Raw genomic sequence first — 19,357 nt, forward strand, 5'->3', positions numbered from 1 at the left:
AAAGATTAAAAGCTAACAATTTATATGTCATGCGGAGAGAAGAGACGGTGAATTCTGTTCCAGCAGATGATCAAAAGTTTATCCTGTCGTTCTGCAGCCCGTCAATAGCGTGACGCGTGGGCTAGGTAGGTCGATCGTTTCAAGACTAGGCGATCCGTTGTCAAGACATTTTCCTCATGAACCCATGTTTCGACCGTCTCAGAGATCGCGATCCCAAGGTAACAAGGCTCAACTAACAAAACAAACATTCTTTTGTTTCAATTAAACTGATTACTTATTATGCTGATGAGACTTCACGGAGCATGTCTTCCGTGCAATCGGCGCCATCAGATGCAAGATGGGATGTTGTCAGTTGGGCACCGCATTTGTCTCCCCGTTCCTTGTTTTCCATTCCCCTTCTTTCTCCTCGTGGTTCTCCATTGGTCTACCCTAGCTGATTCTGGTGTTCTTGTACACACCCGTGGCAGCTCCCTCTTCAAAGAAACCCTAGCATCCAAACCATACTGGGCTATTTACATGCCTTTTTCCATGCCAAGGTCGCCCAGGCATTGTGCTGCAGTCTCCTCCTATAGTGCCACGGCACGGTGCAGCAGAATGGGGGAAGACGTACCATGCTTAGCCGTTGGCAAAGCCAGAGCCAGTTAATCAATTAACAAGTATCTACCTACCTATTCAACTCGAAGCAGTACCTAAACATCGGCTAACTACCTAGGCGTTGAACGTAAATGACTGATTAGCCAAGGCAGGTCCAGTTCCTGGCACTTGGTAGCCAGAATTACGATCCGTCTACGCTTTTATCACATCAGAGCATCGCTGGGCACTTGCTAGCTGCGATGGGAAGAGTCTCGAGGCTGAAGCATCGACAGGGGTGAGCATCGCAACACAATCGGAGCTCGTCCTTTCGAAGCCAAATTGGTGATCCAGACGGGCGGGTCCATCCACAGGGAATCGAGCGGCTGCTGCACCAGGGCAGGGCCGCCAAGGCACATGGATAAAGAAAAAAAGGAAGGGAAAATGAAATACCTACCTTACCTAGTAAATTAGAGGATGGATCTGTCGGGGAGCCAACAAAGATCTGATTGACAGTCGAGAACGGTGGATACCGTATCTCACGACGCAAATGATAACTAATCCCTAATACCCAGCGAGTCAGATTCAGAAGTGCCAGGCGGAGAAAAGAGAGAATGTGCGATACTCATCACCCATGACGAGGTTTCGAGCTCAGATCTTGGTTCCTTTATTAGCGCCCGAGAAGTCTCGGATGGCCGTGAATTCGATTTGTATCGTCCAGGTGCCGATGTCTGACATTGGCTCATTCTTGACCAACTTTTGCGTCAGCCAAACGAACTTTGTTACTTCCAAGTAACATTAGAGACATGGTGAGCTGAGCTGAGAGCTTGACTTTTCCGCTGAACTCTCTGACTCTGTCGACATCCACACCCTTTTGAACCAAATCTACAAACTATCTTGTCACTGATGAGCTAGGATCTCACCAGTGGAGACGGGAGAAAGATGGCTTTGCAGAGGTCAAGGTTCGCTTCTTTATCCGAAAGTGGAGAGCTTTCTCAACCACCGCAACCATAATAAACGCCCTTGTTGGGTGTTTCGCAACCGACCACACAACATGACCCATGTTCCCCTTGTGTTATTGAATCTCCAGCTTTGTCGACCTAGGATTTTCCGATCTTCACGAGGTTCTGGAATCACAATCATCAGATTCCATTCTTATTTAACTGCTTTGTTTGGACTGACTCGATTGGCAATGGCTGGGTCGAACAAAGACTCTACATAAGTAGCGAGCAAAGCCCTTAACTTGGAACATTTCTTGCCCACTATTCAGATCTAGGTGGTCAGCATAGGGGAGGTCGAGAAACCAACCTTAATCGAATGTCATATCTACAGTATCCATGGTGAAATATCTATCAGCCCAGAAACTGTGGGTAGCAATGCCTGTCTTGAAATAGCATGAGCTCTCAGGTCAATGTGCATTCTCTGGTTGCAGCCTCGAGAGGTATTGCTACCCCAACTTGTTTCTGGGATGGAATGCACTGTCGGACTTTTCGGACCGGACCATCGTCTCCGGCCATCATTCCCCTTAGTCCACAACGAAGAGGTACCCAGAGCTGCGAGCGTGCACTAACAATTTCTTGAGTTTCCCTGGCTGCATACAGTCCCGGGAACCTTGAGCGTTAGTCTCTTTTTATCCGAGATAACTGGCTTGTGCCACGTTGGCCCGCCACAGATAACCCCGCCTCATCCAATCATTGTCAGCAATTCCTCGGCACAAACCACAACTGCTTGTCAGCCATGGGAATTGGAAGCATCTCAGTGTCGATCCTTTAACATTCCCATTCTTGCTTAATACGGAGTACGGAAACACTCAGCACCTTTACAACCACTTAAGTTGCGACCACCACCATATGACGTTTTTGGCTCCCCCGCTACAAGATTGGCTAGATTGGCTCACGCATTTTAAACTCTAGGAGGGCAGGGACCCCCTCTAATTGCCGGCTCCCAGCGTCGATATGAGATCAACATAGCATAAGGCAGAGAAGCAGAGAGGGAGACGACGCGCAGACACCACCACGTCTGCACGTGCTACCGTGTATCTAGGTGTTCGTGGTGGTGGTGGTGTGGTGGTGGTAAGCATCGATTTGCCCCTGCATGCCCATTCGTTGCTCTCTCTATCCCAGATTCTCCAACAAGTGCTTCCCAAGCTCCGATGGAAGCCCGAGGAAGCCTGAGGTTTAACGCCCTCGAAACGAAACCGAAATCCCAGAAAGGTTTCCAGCAATACGAGGCGCACGGAGTGCCTCCGGCACAAGGTGCCCCCGTGCGCAAGTTCCCGATCGTGGCGAGTTTGACAATTGTGCAGCAAATGTGACAAAAGAAATTCGCAAGGTCTGTTCATTGAGGTGATGAGTTGATTTGTAATGTCTGCATTACATCAATATCACACCAATTCTCATGGATATCACTGTTCGCCCCCTGGGTAATGCTCACAACCTGAGGACGTTGCAGGGGCTTGTGTGGATTCAGTTATCCTTGGAAGGGTTGGTTGTTGGGTAATGATCGATCACACATTGAATCATTTATAGTTTTATACGACATGCGAGATCTTATTTCTTACGCTACGGCAGACAGTGACGGGCATTGCACGTCGAAATCCATTTGAGCACCGCCCATCACGGATAGATTAGCGAGATCTCAAGTCTCAAGTGAGTCCTTGGTCTCGCTCAGCTGGATGGACCCTTACACCAACTTATGGCCAGCACGGGAACATATGGAACTTCGATAGCCATTGCAAAATCATAGTTGGCGCCCAGTAGGTCTAATCAACATCTCCTGGCTCCATGAACCTTCACGTCCTCCCCCTCCCAGCCACCACCTTCAGAAGGCAACTCCGATTTCAAGTAAATCAGCTTGACGTCTGCCTCTGGTTGAAGTTAGTCCACGCATGGTCAGTATGTATTACTTATTAACCGCGATGTCATTATTTGTGAACCGTAAAGTGTTCAAACATGTGTACATATCCGTTCAATTGTTTCCAGCAACCAATATGTCCATCCCAGTTGCGCCGTGGGAAATCTTGACACATGACCATACCATTTGTCATATGGATTATCCGGAAACCTTTTCTGCTCAACTAATAAGCTATGGAGCTCTATGCAAGCGGAATATTGTCTAAGAGTTGTGGGAAATGGCAGAAAGATATGGGTGGGAGTCCGGCGATTCTTGGTGTTAGCTTCTTTGCTGGTTTTGCTTTCGCCCCAAAGCCTGTCAATCTGAACTCTCTAGTTTCAAAATTTCTGTCCATCAGAAGCTGCACAACATGTCGTCCCAGTGTCACAACCGCTGGGTAGGTAGTTTGCCTGGCCTGGAGTTGCTGGAGAGTAGCTGACGGGAAATCGTGGAGTGCGCCCACACAACCTGACAAAGTATCCTGCAGATCTGTAGCCAGTTCCCTAGGTAGGTGTGACTGATACGCAGGGAGCTTGAAAAGGATTCCAAACCGTCATTGATCCCCGCCAATATAGTAATAACCAATGATTTCTCAATTTCCTCCTTTGCATTGCTGGAACTTACATTTGTGCCTGCCTTTAAACTCACGACTGCGGCAGGAGATGGACAGCTCGAGAGCTATAACACTTCAGCCCTGAGATGCCTGAAGATAAGGAAAGCATTCGCCCTGGCCATAATATTATTGGTTGTTATGTATAGCCGAGTGCTTCGGTGCAAGTCGCAGCAGCGGTCTCGGTAGCTTCGATATGGAATGCTCTTGTGTAGCGAATTATTGGGAGTTTGGTGGCTCTAGGCATGGTCTTAACAGCGTAAGGGAGATGTTCAGTGCCAACGCGGAAAGGTTTGAAGGAAAAAGACGTCAGTCTCGTCTACTTGATAATAGTTCCGATAAATAGTAAGTACTATGCCTTTATTCCAACGGACTTGAAACGATAAGCGAAAGGGGAGAAGAGAGCTGGTGTGAAAGTCGGGGTGACAAGCGTGCAAGCGCAGCTTTTATTTAGTCTTGCGGTCTACAGTCCTCTTCATGTGTTCACACAAGCTGCTTTCCATTCTGGCTTCGACGTGCTAGGGATACCGAGCAGGATTCATTTACCCGATAATGGTGATCTTGTCCTCCTGGCACAACAATTCAGGGGTCAGGGCAAGTGTATGAACAGAAACAGAGAACAGATCGTGCTACGGTCGTAGCGGCGGGCAGGTTGAATGGTTGCAATGCAATTATGTTGGCTCAAGTTTGGGTATCCGTAGCCACTATCTATCCCACTAACAATTGTTTTACTCCTCAGCCTCCTCATCTGCCTTGGCTTCAGCAGATTTGTCCTTCTTCTTCTTCTTGTCCTTCTTGTCTTTCTTGTCTTTCTTGTCTTTCTTGTCCTTCTTACTCTTCTTTGTCTTAGCTTTCTTCTCTTCCTTACTCTTCTCCTCCTCACCATTAACTTCTGCCTCCACGACATCATCTACATCCATCTTCATGTTGTCCTCAGTAATATGCTCTTCAGCAGCAGGCTCTTGGTCAACGCGCTCTTTTACGACTTCTGGAGCCGGTTTGACAGGTGGCTTCTCCCTTTCTGCAGCCTTTGATGCACGCTGCGGCAGACTTGATGGAACGTTGGCGTCCACCTCTCTCATCCACAACTTCCAGTCTCCGCGGCGGGTCTTCCACATATCACCCTTCCAGTTGCGCCAGACACTTCTACCCATCCAGCTGTCACGCAGCTCTGCCTCATGATCACCCAAGCGTGCCATAAAGGTCTCCTTCATATGGAAGGGAATACTTCGCTCTTTGCCTTTGCTAGGAACCTCGACGATAGCATTGATGAGGTTATGGCCGAACTGGGATATGGCGAGTTCGTGAGTATGAGGCAGGATGGCACTGGCGATAGACTTGTGGAAGGCAGGATTTGAAGAAGATGTAGCAAGGGCGGTGGTAAGGACAGTAACAGTAGGCATGGACGTAGTGGCAAGGCGGACCAGAGTCTGTGGCTCGAGGGCAAGCAATGACTCTTGCACACCCTTTGTCGGCCCCGGAATGGAAAGAAGGGTAGTGAGGAGTTGAGCACCATGGGATTGGATCGCGTACTCGTTTTTAGAAAGTTGATGGACATCTTTCTTCTTCATCTCTATGTCTTTCAAACCGCACAGGAAGATGACCAGGTCAGCCGGTGTCTTTCCACATCCCTCCTTAAGCCCCTTGTTGAGTCTCTTAATCTCGTCGTTGGCGCCACGGGCATTGCATCTCTCAAATAGTGTCTTGAGAACATTGAGCCTGGACTTTGCGACCAGTTGAGGCACGTTTGGTGTAATCTTCTCAACGGCCTGCACCAGGTCATCTTTGCTGAGGCGATTCAGCACTCGTATAGCAGCGTAGCACGAAACATCATTTCGGACGTAACCCTCTATTCTGGGGAGGAAGATGTTCTGGTTGAGTGCCTTGAAAACTTTTCCAGGGCAATGTGTGATGAGGGTCTCGATAAGTCGTGAACCGATCTGGTCATAGATCATGCCGTTGATGAATTCGGATGCTTCTGATGAGCCGTCGCTCAAAGACTTTGGAGCGCCAGGTAACAGCTGGAATAGTAGAGTTGGCTGTTCAGACCCAGCCTTTTGCTCGGTCTTGTTGAGCGTAAGGTCGAGCTCAAGGAGAAGCTGAAGTGTAGGATTTCCAATGGGATGTCTGGCAAGCACTCGCAAGGCGGTAGCATCCATCCCTGCCGTTGAGTCTTGAATGATCTTTTTTGCTGCCATTGAAAACGACTCGGGTACTGCTCTCAACCCTCGGTTCGCCTCATCTGTTGCTGAACCGCCCGCGACTGAGATTTTCTCCTTTTTCTTGCTCTTGACGAGACTTCGCACCGACGCATCCTCCAAAGGCCGGCCAGCCAAGACTAATAATAGTACGCGCAGAGTGTGTGACGCGAATCGATCGGTGATGAGGTATGAAAGAGCGCCTTCGAGCTCGTCGAGCGTAGCCAGAAAAAGGTTCTCCATGGACGCCTCGGGCTTTTTCATGTCGACATCGGCGCCCTTGGTATCAAGCACATATCCAGAAAGCTCTTGTGATACCACACCAGCAGATCGCAAGAAGAGCGCCTCACAACAATGGCTCGCGAATCGGTGCTGTACCAGTGAGAGGAAGTGCCCACCGAAAGCTTCAAACAATCGCTTCTTTTGCGCTGTGTTCGACAGTTGTATGAGACGCTCCATCAATCGCGAACAGGACTGACTACTGGCTAGTTTGAGCTCCTTGCCCTCAGCCTCCTTCCAGACGTTTTCAAGAAAGATGTCGCGATCCTCGGTTGATGGAAACTGATTGAGCTCTAGCAATTCGTCCGCGCGACGGAAGTATTCTTGCTCTTCTTCTGCAAGCATTCCAAAGAACTCTTTCTCGCCAAGGCCATTCTGCTGAGGATCCTGGCCATCTTGGTAGTCGAACCCATCGGTGTTGTCGTTGTCTTCGTAAGTGCGCTGTCGCTTGTTCTCGCTCTCGTAAGTCTCGTGTTTTTGTTCAGATTCTTCGATTCTCTTTCGCTTCTTCTCCTCGCGGCCAGCGCCACGTCTTGTTCTAGGCTTGGGCATTTTGATTGACTTGACCTGAATAACGTCGATCTGCGCAAGCAGAGAAACTTTTTGGTGGGGCCGTTCATTCGTCTTGACTTTTCTAAAAATTTGGCTGGAGCCAGATAAGACGCTATCTATCGATAAGATAGTCCTAACACCAAGCCTCAGATGATAGTTACATAAACATTGTAACGCACTTTATGCTGAAACATGAAGCTTGAACTCCGTATAAAAACAAGAAAACATGTGTGTCTGACTCCTCATTACGGATGCCTCGCTCGGATGTGACGCCACAGCTACCCAAGCAGCTGGCTTCATGAAACGATGCAACAGCACCAGGACTTGAAATGCAGAGTTAGATTAGACGATGTCTTGTGACTCAAATTACTTGAAACTCGCGTAGCATTGGCTTATTGTAAGTTGGTATCGGTACGTATAGCCTCACTCTGACCCTTCCATACGATCAGTCAACTTTCTAGATCCGTATTCGTGTCTTATCTGCGGGCGTAGGCATGAAATTTGCACTTGGCCCATTCGTGCTAGTGATGGGATCCTACTCCGCAGGGCTATTGGGGATGATTATGAACTCCTCCGCCGCAAAACTGGTAGCGATGATGACTTCCAATGACAGACCCCTGCATGTAGTCCCACAATCAATCTATTCTTCCCAACCCTCCAGCCCGGCATCTACTTACGGTCGACGACAAGGGGCACCCGACTCTAGGAGTCTAGTTTATCGATGAGGCGCGCTGACCAGGTTTCATGGACAGAGTCACCCAATAGATGTTCAGCAAATAACAAACCTAGGCCACTTTCTCAGCCATGGATTCAGTACAAATTCTTTAAGCTGCTGTTCACATCAAGCCAAGATCAAAGGAAAACAATGCCTGGGCAGTAACGGTCAGTGTGGCGTACTTAGCGGCGGAGACTGAGTACTTTCTACATGGTAGAGTGAGGCTTCTTGCTCTTGGTATCACGATGAGCTGGTTGCCGTCTTCCCTGTTGCGTTGCTTCTGTGCAACTTAGAACCAGTAAAGGGGGAGATCATTTGCAGTATGTCTAAAGGTGCCTTTTCTACGGAGTATGGCTGTTTCGAACACTAAAGGCTGAGAGATATGATACTTCACGACTGTCCAGCAGTTGAAGAATAAATTTCTCGACTGGCTGTGAGTGTTCGTTACCGATGATCCAAGATGGAAGCGAGCCGCTAAAATAGTGCTGAGCTTCCTGAATGCTGATCTGTCCCCTGATTAGACTTGAAACGCATGATCGCCAAACTCATGTATTCAGAGTAAGGCGAGAACCTGTCGAGAGATATTGTCCTGACGAATTGGAAGCAGCTTGAGCTGCCCGGCAGCGGTCAGCCGTTGTTGAGAATATCGACCTGGCGCAAGTCAAAGCGCATTTACTACGTGGACTCATGCCTTGCTGATGACCATTGAGCTCTAGTTTGCCAACCTTGTCCTGACCTTGTCTTTATCATCTCCCAGACTTTGCTTTTTCTCAATAGATGGGGCCAGAGAGATAAATTAGCGAGCTGCTAGGACGCGTACTGCTCTTGGGACCTTTGGCCTGACAAGTATAATAAGGGCGTAGAGTAGCAAGCTAAGTTATCATATACCACAGTCAGTATTCACCGGATTAATACATTTCGTTCTCTCTCCATAACTCAACAACATATCCACAAATGTCCCCCTCAAAGAGTCCTGGTCCTGTGGACGCTTTGACTATCAATATCCCTAAAAAACTCGAGCCCAAGGGCTCCGGTGGCACTGTTATTATAAATCAGCCCAAGAACAAGGAACCTCCCGCCTCTAGCAAAGCCGACTCCGAGGCCTGATTTTGCAATGAACTCATCGAATCTACACACAAAACCGCCTGTCGAGTATCTAGCTACGGATACTGTGAAGAAGTCCGTACAAAATACACGAAAGGTCATGATCTGTAAATGTGCGCATAACCCCACAGGGACTCCTTTCCAAACCATTCTGACGATAATCTTCCAGTTCTAAGCAACAATTTTGTCAAAGACTGCAGCGAACTGGGTCATGGCTCGGAGAACAAATTCAAAAGCTGTGGTTATCTAGGTGGCACAGGGACTTCGAGAAAGGGATATAATTGCATTCCATTTAATGATTTTACTTTATCTAGATAGGTCCATAGGCACTTATTGAACCATCTGGACATAGAAAACCTTGAACGATAAAAGTGCGGATATATCAACCTGCTGGTGATATAACATGAAAGACATACTCTGAATATTAGGTATTTCAACGCGCTTATTTAAGCGCGATTGTTACACGAATACATTGATCATTCAAGAGAAATGGGGCCTGAATTGCTATCACACGGGCCAGGGACCAGTAACCAACCTGATACATCCGAGGAACGGGTGGGTGTTGACAGATGATTGTGATTGGGCTCGATCCGGACAATCCTGGCTGACAGCGCCGATTATGTATGTGTTGTGATTTGCTTTTGCTCAGCACAGCCCAACGACCTGCAGCGACAACCTTGCGCCTGACTCGGCCAACAACTTTGCATAGAAAAGAAGGCAGCTGCAGCTGTAGTTGCGGTGTGTTATGTCGTTGTACAATGGTGGCCGAGACGGACCTCGTAGTGGTAGAAACGAGCCTCATTGCATGCCCAAAGGGCACCGCAATGTTGTGTGTCCGTCATCAGCGTGTGGTGATGTGTGAACTCGGCAAAGATAAAAGGGCCACTTGGCCCTTACCGATTGATCTCACCAAGCTTGACTGGGAAGCCATTGCGTTGGTAGAAACCAGGTAAATTATGCGATCGCATCGTCAGAATGTCTCAACCTTACCAGATGAACGCACCTCAACAAGGCAATTTGGTACGAAGACCAGCCAGTGAGTCACCACGAAGTGAGGAAGTCAATGCACCAAGCACGAGACCTGGAATAGGTATGGGATCTCGAATGTAATGTCGCTTCAGCACGGCGGCTAGCTGACTTGTGCCTAGATCTCGAACGCCAAGCAGGAAGCTGGGGTAAGTTACAACTATATCCTGTAATTATTAGTATGAGCTGAGAGATCATGATCAGGAGGAGAAAGGGGTTGGGTTCGCATGTGTCGGCAGATGCAGCAAGATAGAAGACACATGGTCGCGCCCCGACTGTCAAACATAAGCTCACGCTGTGTTATGCTTCAAGCGAACCGCATAGTGGCTCTTTATGACGAGGCCGAAAAAGCATTCGAATCGGGTACAGAATATGCGAACTCGGAAGAAAAGCTTGTGGAGGAATACCTAAAGTTTTGTAAGATAGAGGACAATGGCGATTACAATCCATTGACTGGACCGCAAGCTGACACACGCACAGCACAGGTGTTGATTCAGACAAGCCAGGTGCTCGCACTCGACAAGCCAGGCAGCTATTTCTTGAGACATCTCTTGCCTTCCTTCAGAACTATGTTAGAAGGAGAGAGCGGCAAGTACCTTGACGCGCCGATGCACGATTGGGCATCGCTCTCGCAGCCAGACAGGCTTGACCAGCTCACCTGCCTTGCCGGATACACAAAGATCGGCAGAGTCCTCCTTGTAAGACACTCACATGTGCCGCCTGCAAAGGAGTATGTACTGACAGGTCCTAGACACCGTTCCTGACAGGGCAAGACGAGGTTGGTGATAATGATCAGTATCACTACAACGACGGGGCCATACGGTTCATAAGCATCACCATCTTCAGCTCCATTATCGCCGTGTTTGCTTGCGCTCCAGCCGCGATTCAGTCCCTGAACGTTCGATCCACAGTTGGTGAAGTAGTTGTGTATCTCGTCTTTGTGATCGTGTTTGGCTGGCTGAGTCAGGGACTGATTTTGGGTTTTGAGAAAGTTTTGCTCTCCTGTCTTGCTTACGCCGGATTGATGGCAACCCTTCTACGAGGGGGTTGACATCGGGAGAGGGGCGGATGGAACAGAAACTGGAGGATCGGAAGGCGAATGGGTGTTCACGACTGGACTGTGACGGAACGACTTGGTGAGCCGTGTGTAAGAGAATGGATGTATATTGGACAATCGTTTGAAGAATCACACTCCTTGAGACCCTCTCCGTTAGCAGTGATGTCAACAGGATAGATGTACGTGTACCAAGGATGAGAGTTCGGGGAGTGAGATCACGGCCAGACAGCTCAGATGTCGAGATGGCAAATTTGCTTTCTGAAGGGCCAAGAAAAAGCAGTAAAGATAGAAACAGAAGCGAGACTCACCTCGTAGGTAGCATGACAACCTATAAGCACATGACTTTGATTGACATAGGTAGGGCTGCAGGGCGCGAGTGAATGCTTGGGGAGGAAAAGGAGATAAACCTACTAGGTAAGGTAGGTGGGCACGGCAAACTATCCTTCCGATGAATGATGAGGCTCAACAATAGGTACAAGGGGACATGGAAGATCAAAGTACCAGTTGGAAACGACAAGGCGCCTTCTTTGATTGCCTCCTGGCAGAATCTATAATCTAGGACTATGTACCCCTGAGCGTAGACAGACCATCTTAGATTGCGAAACCATGATCGATCTTTTTCGGCATTGCATAGAAGGGTTCGTTCATTAAAAAGCGTCCTACTACTATACCAAGACACACCCAATCCAAGGCTTGCCCAGAACTTTCTTCTGTCGCGCGAAACATGAACGTGCTTGAGGTTTTTGATACAGCTGTACTGGAAATTAAAGAGTAACTACTTGAACGACAACTGACATGGCTTTGCGGGACAAGGCGGTGAACTGCAGTCTTGAGTCGCCAACGTGGAAAACATGGGCAAAGCCGTGTTCAAAGAGCCATTGATTACATGTTCAATTGGCTTTAGTACGATCTTGGTACTCTGCGAAGTGTAAGCACGGTCTCGTCGCCACAGAAACCCCATATCTGAAAGCAACTTGATGTCTATGTGGTTGTAACCGATCAAAGCTGGGGTCTGTCTGGCTGTGGAGTAGCGTGATTCTCTCCTCGGTCTGTGTAGATCAATCATCAATGGCGCAGAACCGAGTTAGACCAGAATGGCTGAGTTGAAAAGCATTGATAGGCAGTTAGATACCCGATGAACACGGGCATGCATTGGCCTGTTTCGGGGTTGAGGGTTGAAGGTATCCCCGACAATGAGCATGGATGCTGCGACTGTGACTGCGACCCATTTCTGTTCTTCATGGTAATGAAAACGAGGCAACAGGTGGCTGGCTGCCTGAGAGCCCCGACCCAAGACACCAATAACAATGGGGCAGAAGCTCTCGAGTATTCGTCAAACAAGCCTTTCTCCATTGCCATTGTCGTTCCTTGGCATTCCACAGTTGTCGCGATACCGAGGTTTAAACCGCCTGCCGGTATCCTTGGCGATAGTTGATATAATTGTAGGTGTGCAACCGCGTCAGATATCACACTGCGAGATGCCGCAAACATATCATCCAACAGCGCTTCCGGCACCCAATACACTCTGCGAAACAATCTACCCGTTAGTTGAAAGTTCCCAGCCTTGCAAGCGGTTCCTTTTGATTAGATTCGGTAAAGTGCCCTGGCATTCCTGCGTAATCCTAGACCGCCTTTCTTAGGCAGTTCGAGGTCCTGCCATTCACGACGCTGACGTTGATCCGGACAACAACCATTTGTACATCCTCAAAACGAAGATTAACAAAGGCAACGTCAATTGAAACTTAACTTCAAGTTTGTTTTCTTCCGTTCATGATCTAGTGTTGCCGGATATCTTATGGTCAAACACCAGACCCATGTCCTTTCCTAACAACGCGATTCGCAGATGACTGACGAACGAGCCCGTAGCCCGGATCCTTCAGTCGCCAATGTGCTCTTGTTGCCGCCTGGCTTGAATTCAGATTACCGCACTTGCAGTAGATCAGAATGAACATTGTGTCGTTGCCTACAGGCATTTCGAAAGGTCAATCGTGCCGCATGGACGCAGAAGATGAGGAGGCTCTCAATCCCGATTGCTTGTTGGGGGTCAAAGATGTTGAAGGAGACATCGCGCCAGAGAGTGTTTGGATGGGGGCACGCTCGTCTCATTTGGCAGTGTCCAATGGACGAATTGCCTGCATCGCAACAAAGATCGATTCAGCAAGTGCAAGAATGAATAAATGCTTTGCTTTGCTTGGCTTTGCTCGCCCGGGAGAAGTTTTTGTGCCCCCTTATGCGAGAGACTGCCATTGAAAGGGATTACCATCCTTATAACTCGAGCCAGGGGTCGACGGCCGGGTCCTAACAACGGCATTCATGGTCCAAACATGGAATCTAAATGGCGCAGCGGGAGAGCGCGCTTTGAGCTTCCATCTACCCCAGTGGGAATTTGGAGTAACTTGGAACCACCAAGTGACCAATGATGGTTCGTATGAACCTCGAGCAATCTCCAACATTTCCCGTGTCTGAAGCGCACGCAGCAGTGTTCCGTTGAACAGGTATTTGGCATGTTGCTCAAGCTATGCCGACCAACTCTTGTTATAACCAAAAAAAGGCTCTCAAAGCCAGGGCAGAATGTGCCAGTGTGAGCATTGGATAATGCAGTGGGTTTTGTTGCCTTAACACTCTGTTTTCCCATTCAAAGGAGACATTACAGCCAGGGCCGAGACGAGGCTTCCCCCTACGAGCCTGTCTGAAGGCATTGGATCGAAAATGGATTCTAAATAAGTCTTTAACAACAGTAATGCCAATGCACTGAAAGTGGATGCTCATTCTGGGAGTGGAGGTATCCATAATTTGGCTACACCTGAAGAACCATCCATTATACCCGGGCGCTCGTTAGGAGGTATTCCCCTATTAACTGATCAATAGGTCACAAAAAATGGTCGTTGGAAAGGGTCTAAAATCAATTCACAATTCGGCTTCAAGTTGAGCCTTCCCAAAGCTCAAGGTCTCAGGCAATAACGCGTTGAGATGACGCCCAAGCCCCTGCGAGGACAGGAGGCTCGCTAGCAAAGGATCTCCTCCGCGAACAATGGCATCGTTAGCTATTGTACTGGACTTTGCAAGGGACCTTGAGCCAGTAGGCCAGGTCTACTCGCGAATTTGAAAAGACCAAGGCAAGCCTGCCGGCATCTTATTTCCGGTACTCCAGAGGTTCGCGAAACACAGCTGGGCCTCCCAACTTGACCCCCAAACACCTCTCGTGATCAGAGGACAGACGACGAGAGGCTTTTGCAAAACATCCATGGATGCCGGGTCTTGGTTCCATCAGCCAGATGGCCGTGAATCGCCCTCCTCTCTTCTCCATAGAGATTTCGGGCAGCATTGTGAATCTTACGGCGAAAAGAAAGTTTTGACACGACAGTCGAGATTGATAGGATGAATTGCCAGCTATGCTGTCTATCCACCCATCCATCCATCCATCAATGAATACAGCCCCGCTGAGGCCTTCCTGTGGATGCCTTTTTCCATCATCACAATCAGCAAATAACCAGTCTCTAGGCATGAAGCTTTCAACAGGATAAAGAGCGGTGAACATCAAATACCAATGTGTTTTGTGCATCTCAATGAACTCAGCCTCGCTTTCATGACAAAATGGCCCCTTGGGGCGGCCGGCTATCTGCGAATCTCGAGCCGGCGAAGCCAGAAAGGGAGTCATTGCCATCTCTTGTTACCCGACCAACACCCTCACGATGCTCGACGTGTCCATCGCCCAATGAACGGAAAGGAGAATCTGCATCTCTCAGTGCATCTTTATCACGTACATCAAGTCTCGAGCAAGTACTTTTTTGTATATCCTTTGAGCGAGCGGTACGGCCCGCGTGCCGTTCATAATTGGTCTATTTGGGTGAGGAACAGATATTACCGAGGTCACACGACGGTACACTGGTTCATGATTCGTCTACGATCGATATTCGTGGTTCAAAGTGTGGCACACAGCCCCATGGCCGGCTTTTCTGTTCGGTTTGAGCCGCACTCACAGGTCAGCCTGAGCCACGCAGCCTGGTTCTGAAGGACATTTCTTGGCCGCGCCAGAGCAGTGCTCGATGCGGTATATGACACTATATACTGTTGGTCGACGGTTGGCTGTACTGAGAATATACGCGCGGCTAGGGAACGCTGGCGAATTCTAGAAATGCCTAGAAAGCACCAATTTAAGTACTATGCGGTCTTGTTGAAGATAAGAACCTCTTGAGATTATCTCTATCAAATACATCCTTTTCGCTTGTTGGCTCTTACATATTTTCATATCAGATAGGGGTATTATTGGTACCCAAGAACCTACGAGGTTTTGAGCATAGACGGATAGCGACACGTTTCTATCCTCTGTACCAAGCACATAGTAGACACTGTACCTGTAAGAACTGAGGAAAGAAGCTAAGTGAGCACCTGTCTAGGCAGAGGCTTTTTCTTTCTCTGGTTAATGACGGTGTGCTTGCGTGGTCCGATATTACTAGGGCCATAGGCTTACTTATATTTCCATATGGAGCTTGCCAGACACCCATTTTTAAAACAGTTTGCGATTTCATATGTAAATTTCGAGCAATTGGTGACTACAATTGCCAATTCCAGTCCTGGAAACTTAACATCACAGACATCGCAAACGGTATTAACATTTTACTAAGTTCTAAATATGTATGCCCGGCTTCGATCAGTAAGCGGACCTGGTTGCCTCAATGATGGTCTGACAAAGAGGTTCGGTGAGAAAAGTACTTTTCAGTTGAAAAACCGCTTATCTTTGACAGTCCAAGAAATCCGTCTATCCGTGACGATGTGAGACAGACGCAAAGCCACGAGGACTGACGGGCTCGCCGAGAGCTGAGATTGCATGTCCCACGATAGAGATGAAGGGAACGCTAGGATCGTTTATGGATTAGCATATCGATAGATCCAGAGCGTTGGAAACTATAGGGCTGAAACAGATCAAGCTCGGGTCCGAACCAGATCCGATGAGGAAACATGATTTATCAAAGGTCAGACCGATAGACGTGATGTGTTCCATCTGACTATGAACTTTTGTGCGCTTCTTCCAGAAGGCTGGGTATATACAGCTTTTTCAAGCGCGGCAATGTCAGGAGCTTCGAACCCTTTCGGTAAGCCATATCGATATCTCGGCAAGATAGATCAAGGCAACAATGCCAGCACTTCTGACTAGCTGTTGAAACATTCTATCTGTGAATAGCCTCTATTAGCGGCGAGATGGCGCCAGTAGGGCAGAAAGGCGGCCGCCTCCACGACCGAGATATCCGATGAGGCTCAATCAAATATCCGTGGCTGGAGCTCTGATGGATGCTAGCAATCACTAGTTCCTCCTCGGGCTGAGCTGAAGTGGAGGTTACCAAATCGCTGGATCCTTGTCAAAGTCAATGTAGTGCCCCCAAGACAGTAACTTATGGCACCTCGGTTGTTGGACTCGATATTTGGGACCTTTAAACAGCCTTAGGTTGGATGTGTTGGTTGTTCGTGCATGTCTAGTTGGGGCTATGAGGCTGACTGACGAGATGTTGATGACCCTAAAGTCAACGGTGAAATACGTCTGCGCTTGCGTTTAGGTGTTGCTATAAGATCGGTTGATTCCTGTGCATCAGCTTCTGACTACATAATGAATCCAACGGGTCTTTGCTTCATTCTACCCCTGATTCAAATCTAGAACCGTAAACACGTTCCCTCGGTTCCACAGAATGGCTGATAATCTACCTAGAAATGGTCCTCATAGTGACCTAAACTTCGATGACAAGACAAAATGTTGTTCTCGCCTACAACACAAGTTTCCCCCTGCTGACTCTGTACTAGCTGCCCGTGCCCTGAACGTGATCGAGGCAGAATCAAGATCTTGTACGCAGAGTGAAACCGAGAGTGCTATTGGCAATCCTTCATCCTCTTCAGGCCCCTCGCCCCTTCAACTTAAGGAACTGAATGAATTGCCTGCGAGTTCAACTCGGGGATGGCGCTTCTATGGCGCTTTCGGTACATTGTGTCTTGTCACCTTTATCATCGCTCTTGACTCAACAATCATTTGCGTTGCATTGCCTGTAAGCTCATGATACTCAATCCTAACACAATTCCTCACTAATATGAGATGCTCAAAGACAATTGCAGAAGACGTAGGTGCTACGGCTATCGAAGCCTTTTGGTGTGGTACCAGTTTCCTCCTCGCCTCGACCGTCGTCCAACCCCCTGTTGCCTCGCTATCTCATATATTTGGCCGTCGGTCTGCGCTGCTCTCTTCTCTCACTGTGTTCGTGGCTGGTAGTATCATGGCTGCTCTGGCGAAGAATATTGCCGTGCTACTTGGTGGTCGGACACTTCAGGGCCTTGGCTCTGGCGGTATCCTTGCTTTGACATATGTTATCGCCACTGATCTTGTGAGCCTCAGGGAGAGGGGTAAATGGTTCGGCCTTATCTCCCTCAAATGGGCTATTGGAAGCATTCTTGGTCCCTTGATCGGTGGTGCTCTCGTAGAAGTGTCCTGGCCTTGGCTGTTCTGGATCAGTTTACCATTCTGCGGTATTGCCTACATCGCTATTCCCATCACAATGCGCATTAAGCGAAGGGAAGAAGCTTCGGCCAATGCCAAGCTCAGAGAATTTGATTGGATAGGGACTATCATATTTGTTAGTTCTTTGACCAGTTTCTTAATACCTTTGAGTTGGGGTAGGTTGCCCATACTGATATAGTCAACTCTGTAGCTATTTGCTTATGGTCATTTACAGGTGGCATCATGTATGACTGGAGCAGCCCTAGAACCGTTATACCTCTTATCTTCGGTATTATGGGACTCATATCCTTTGGTTTTCACATCAAGTTCTGCAGAAAATACTCCAGATGCGATCCTCTTCTACGACCCAGTCTATTCACCTCCCTTACGGCTCTCGCTGCATACTTTGCTACTGTCATCCACGGCATAACGGTATGGTGTCTTCTTTACTATGTTCCATTATACCACGAGGTCAGGGGATCATCACCTATCACTGCAGGTGTTGCTGTCATGCCATTCACGGGGAGTGTGGCACCCGCTGCTGTCATAGTTGGGCTCCTGATCGCCAAGACGGGGACATACAGGCCTTTCATATGGGTTGGATGGGTTCTTGTACCCATTGGAATGGGACTGATGCTGCTGCTTGATGATCATACTGAAACCTATGAATGGGTCCTCATCTACCTTACTGGGGGTCTTGGTCTCGGTATCCTCTATTCAGCTCAAGCATTTGCTGCTCAGGCCTCAGCTTCCAATTCCGATTTACCATTCGCTGCCAGTTTTTATGCCTTCTGTCGATCTCTGGGTCAAGGCATCGGTGTTGCTGTCGGCGGCGTCACCTTTCAAAATGAGTTCCGCAAACAGGTCGAGAAAAGCCAGGAGTTTGCTTCCAAAGCCAATGAATGGGCCAAAGATGCGTCAGCGTTGGTACAGATACTCAAGAGGTCCCCCTCGAGCATGCAGCTCATGAAGGAAACTATCATCGATGGATATATCAAAGGTCTTCGAACCGTCTGGCTGGTACTGGCTTTGCTTGCTTGCATCGCTTTCTTGGTGTCACTCGTCTGTGTCAAGGCGAAAAGCCTGGATCGTAAATTTGAGACTGAGCATGCTCTGGACCCAGCAGATCTGAAGGAGAAGAAAGACCAAAGAGTCTCGGAAGTTAATGTTTAATAGGTAGAATATAGTATTGTTTCATTTTGTATCTCCTGTAGTGCTAGAATATTGCTTCTTCAATAATGTAGAATAATCGACCGACTTCCTATGGTCCTCTTATCTCAACGTGAATCCGCACATGTAAGAGATATCAAAAGTTTCTGAGATGGCAGACTGATGGATAACTACCTAGGGTGAAATAATATAGCTATGTGCGTAGTCCAGCTTATCTCTTTCCCATCAAGCCATTTCCTAAAGCATCAAGAGCGCCGGTAATAATCCCGATGAACCATCTCCAAGCATTAATCTTTATCGGGGTAACTGGCTCATGGTGAAAACCAAAATCCACAACATCATCCGTAGATCGAGGTATAGATACGACGCCTTGGCACAGGTCCTGGCGATCAAGCTTCGCCAAACAGTGAGCGATATTGTGGGCTCGGTGGTTTCCTTCAATACCACTATGGCCCGGAACCCAAATGAGAGATAAAGCTACTCCTAATCGCACCAATTCATGAGACCGTTGTCGAACTAACGAGTCGACAGGTGGTATTGGGAAGTGACAAATCTCTGAACATCGTGGAATAGCCTCAGCTCCCGAGTCAGAGAATATGGCAACTCTACGTATATGAGAATTCGATTGCTGCGAAACGATGGATATGGCTGCTTCAAGGGCTCCAGCGATGGCCATGAGCTCTACATCTCCCGTCCGGCCGTGGTG

The 19,357-nt window shown here is 48.3% G+C and overlaps 9 protein-coding genes across 9 annotated transcripts; 6 read left to right on the top strand and 3 right to left on the bottom strand.

Annotated features, from left to right (window-relative positions):
* The first annotated feature begins 33 nt into the window (after positions 1-33).
* FVEG_16256 (hypothetical protein) lies at positions 34-1,321 on the top strand. The gene is made up of 2 exons (XM_018905496.1): positions 34-656; positions 713-1,321. The coding sequence occupies exon 1, from the start codon at positions 280-282 to the stop codon at positions 643-645; it is 366 nt and encodes a 121-aa protein (XP_018754517.1). The 5' UTR covers positions 34-279; the 3' UTR covers positions 646-656; positions 713-1,321.
* Positions 269-1,316, bottom strand: FVEG_08140 (hypothetical protein; the record flags this gene model as incomplete). Its single annotated transcript, XM_018896970.1, has 1 exon — positions 269-1,316. The coding sequence occupies one exon, from the start codon at positions 1,314-1,316 to the stop codon at positions 1,128-1,130; it is 189 nt and encodes a 62-aa protein (XP_018754518.1). The 3' UTR covers positions 269-1,127.
* A 963-nt stretch (positions 1,322-2,284) lies between the features above and the next one.
* Positions 2,285-3,580, top strand: FVEG_08141 (hypothetical protein). Its single transcript, XM_018896971.1, has 2 exons — positions 2,285-2,642; positions 2,707-3,580. The coding sequence occupies exon 2, from the start codon at positions 2,723-2,725 to the stop codon at positions 2,882-2,884; it is 162 nt and encodes a 53-aa protein (XP_018754519.1). The 5' UTR covers positions 2,285-2,642; positions 2,707-2,722; the 3' UTR covers positions 2,885-3,580.
* A 1,138-nt stretch (positions 3,581-4,718) lies between these two features.
* Positions 4,719-7,213, bottom strand: FVEG_08142 (hypothetical protein). The gene has a single exon (XM_018896972.1). The coding sequence runs from the start codon at positions 7,099-7,101 to the stop codon at positions 4,801-4,803; it is 2,301 nt and encodes a 766-aa protein (XP_018754520.1). The 5' UTR covers positions 7,102-7,213; the 3' UTR covers positions 4,719-4,800.
* Positions 7,214-8,770: 1,557 nt separating this feature from the next.
* On the top strand, positions 8,771-8,923 carry FVEG_16257 (hypothetical protein; the record flags this gene model as incomplete). The annotated part of the gene is made up of 1 exon (XM_018905497.1): positions 8,771-8,923. One exon carries the CDS (start codon positions 8,771-8,773, stop codon positions 8,921-8,923), a length of 153 nt encoding a protein of 50 aa, XP_018754521.1.
* A 766-nt stretch (positions 8,924-9,689) lies between these two features.
* FVEG_08143 (hypothetical protein) lies at positions 9,690-11,342 on the top strand. The gene is made up of 5 exons (XM_018896973.1): positions 9,690-10,010; positions 10,069-10,095; positions 10,151-10,363; positions 10,427-10,644; positions 10,698-11,342. The coding sequence occupies exons 1-5, from the start codon at positions 9,896-9,898 to the stop codon at positions 10,995-10,997; spliced, it is 873 nt and encodes a 290-aa protein (XP_018754522.1). The 5' UTR covers positions 9,690-9,895; the 3' UTR covers positions 10,998-11,342.
* Positions 11,343-11,448: 106 nt separating this feature from the next.
* On the bottom strand, positions 11,449-13,710 carry FVEG_16258 (hypothetical protein). Its single transcript, XM_018905498.1, has one exon. The coding sequence runs from the start codon at positions 12,492-12,494 to the stop codon at positions 12,069-12,071; it is 426 nt and encodes a 141-aa protein (XP_018754523.1). The 5' UTR covers positions 12,495-13,710; the 3' UTR covers positions 11,449-12,068.
* A 335-nt stretch (positions 13,711-14,045) lies between these two features.
* FVEG_16259 (hypothetical protein) lies at positions 14,046-15,301 on the top strand. The gene has a single exon (XM_018905499.1). It carries the CDS (start codon positions 14,551-14,553, stop codon positions 15,013-15,015), a length of 465 nt encoding a protein of 154 aa, XP_018754524.1. The 5' UTR covers positions 14,046-14,550; the 3' UTR covers positions 15,016-15,301.
* A 1,383-nt stretch (positions 15,302-16,684) lies between these two features.
* Positions 16,685-18,654, top strand: FVEG_08144 (hypothetical protein; the record flags this gene model as incomplete). The annotated part of the gene is made up of 3 exons (XM_018896974.1): positions 16,685-17,035; positions 17,093-17,657; positions 17,717-18,654. The coding sequence occupies 3 exons, from the start codon at positions 16,685-16,687 to the stop codon at positions 18,652-18,654; spliced, it is 1,854 nt and encodes a 617-aa protein (XP_018754525.1).
* Between the last annotated feature and the right edge of the window lie 703 nt (positions 18,655-19,357).

Source organism: Fusarium verticillioides, chromosome 3 (genome assembly GCF_000149555.1).
Source record: "Fusarium verticillioides 7600 chromosome 3, whole genome shotgun sequence".
Classification (NCBI taxonomy): Eukaryota; Fungi; Ascomycota; class Sordariomycetes; order Hypocreales; family Nectriaceae; genus Fusarium; species Fusarium verticillioides.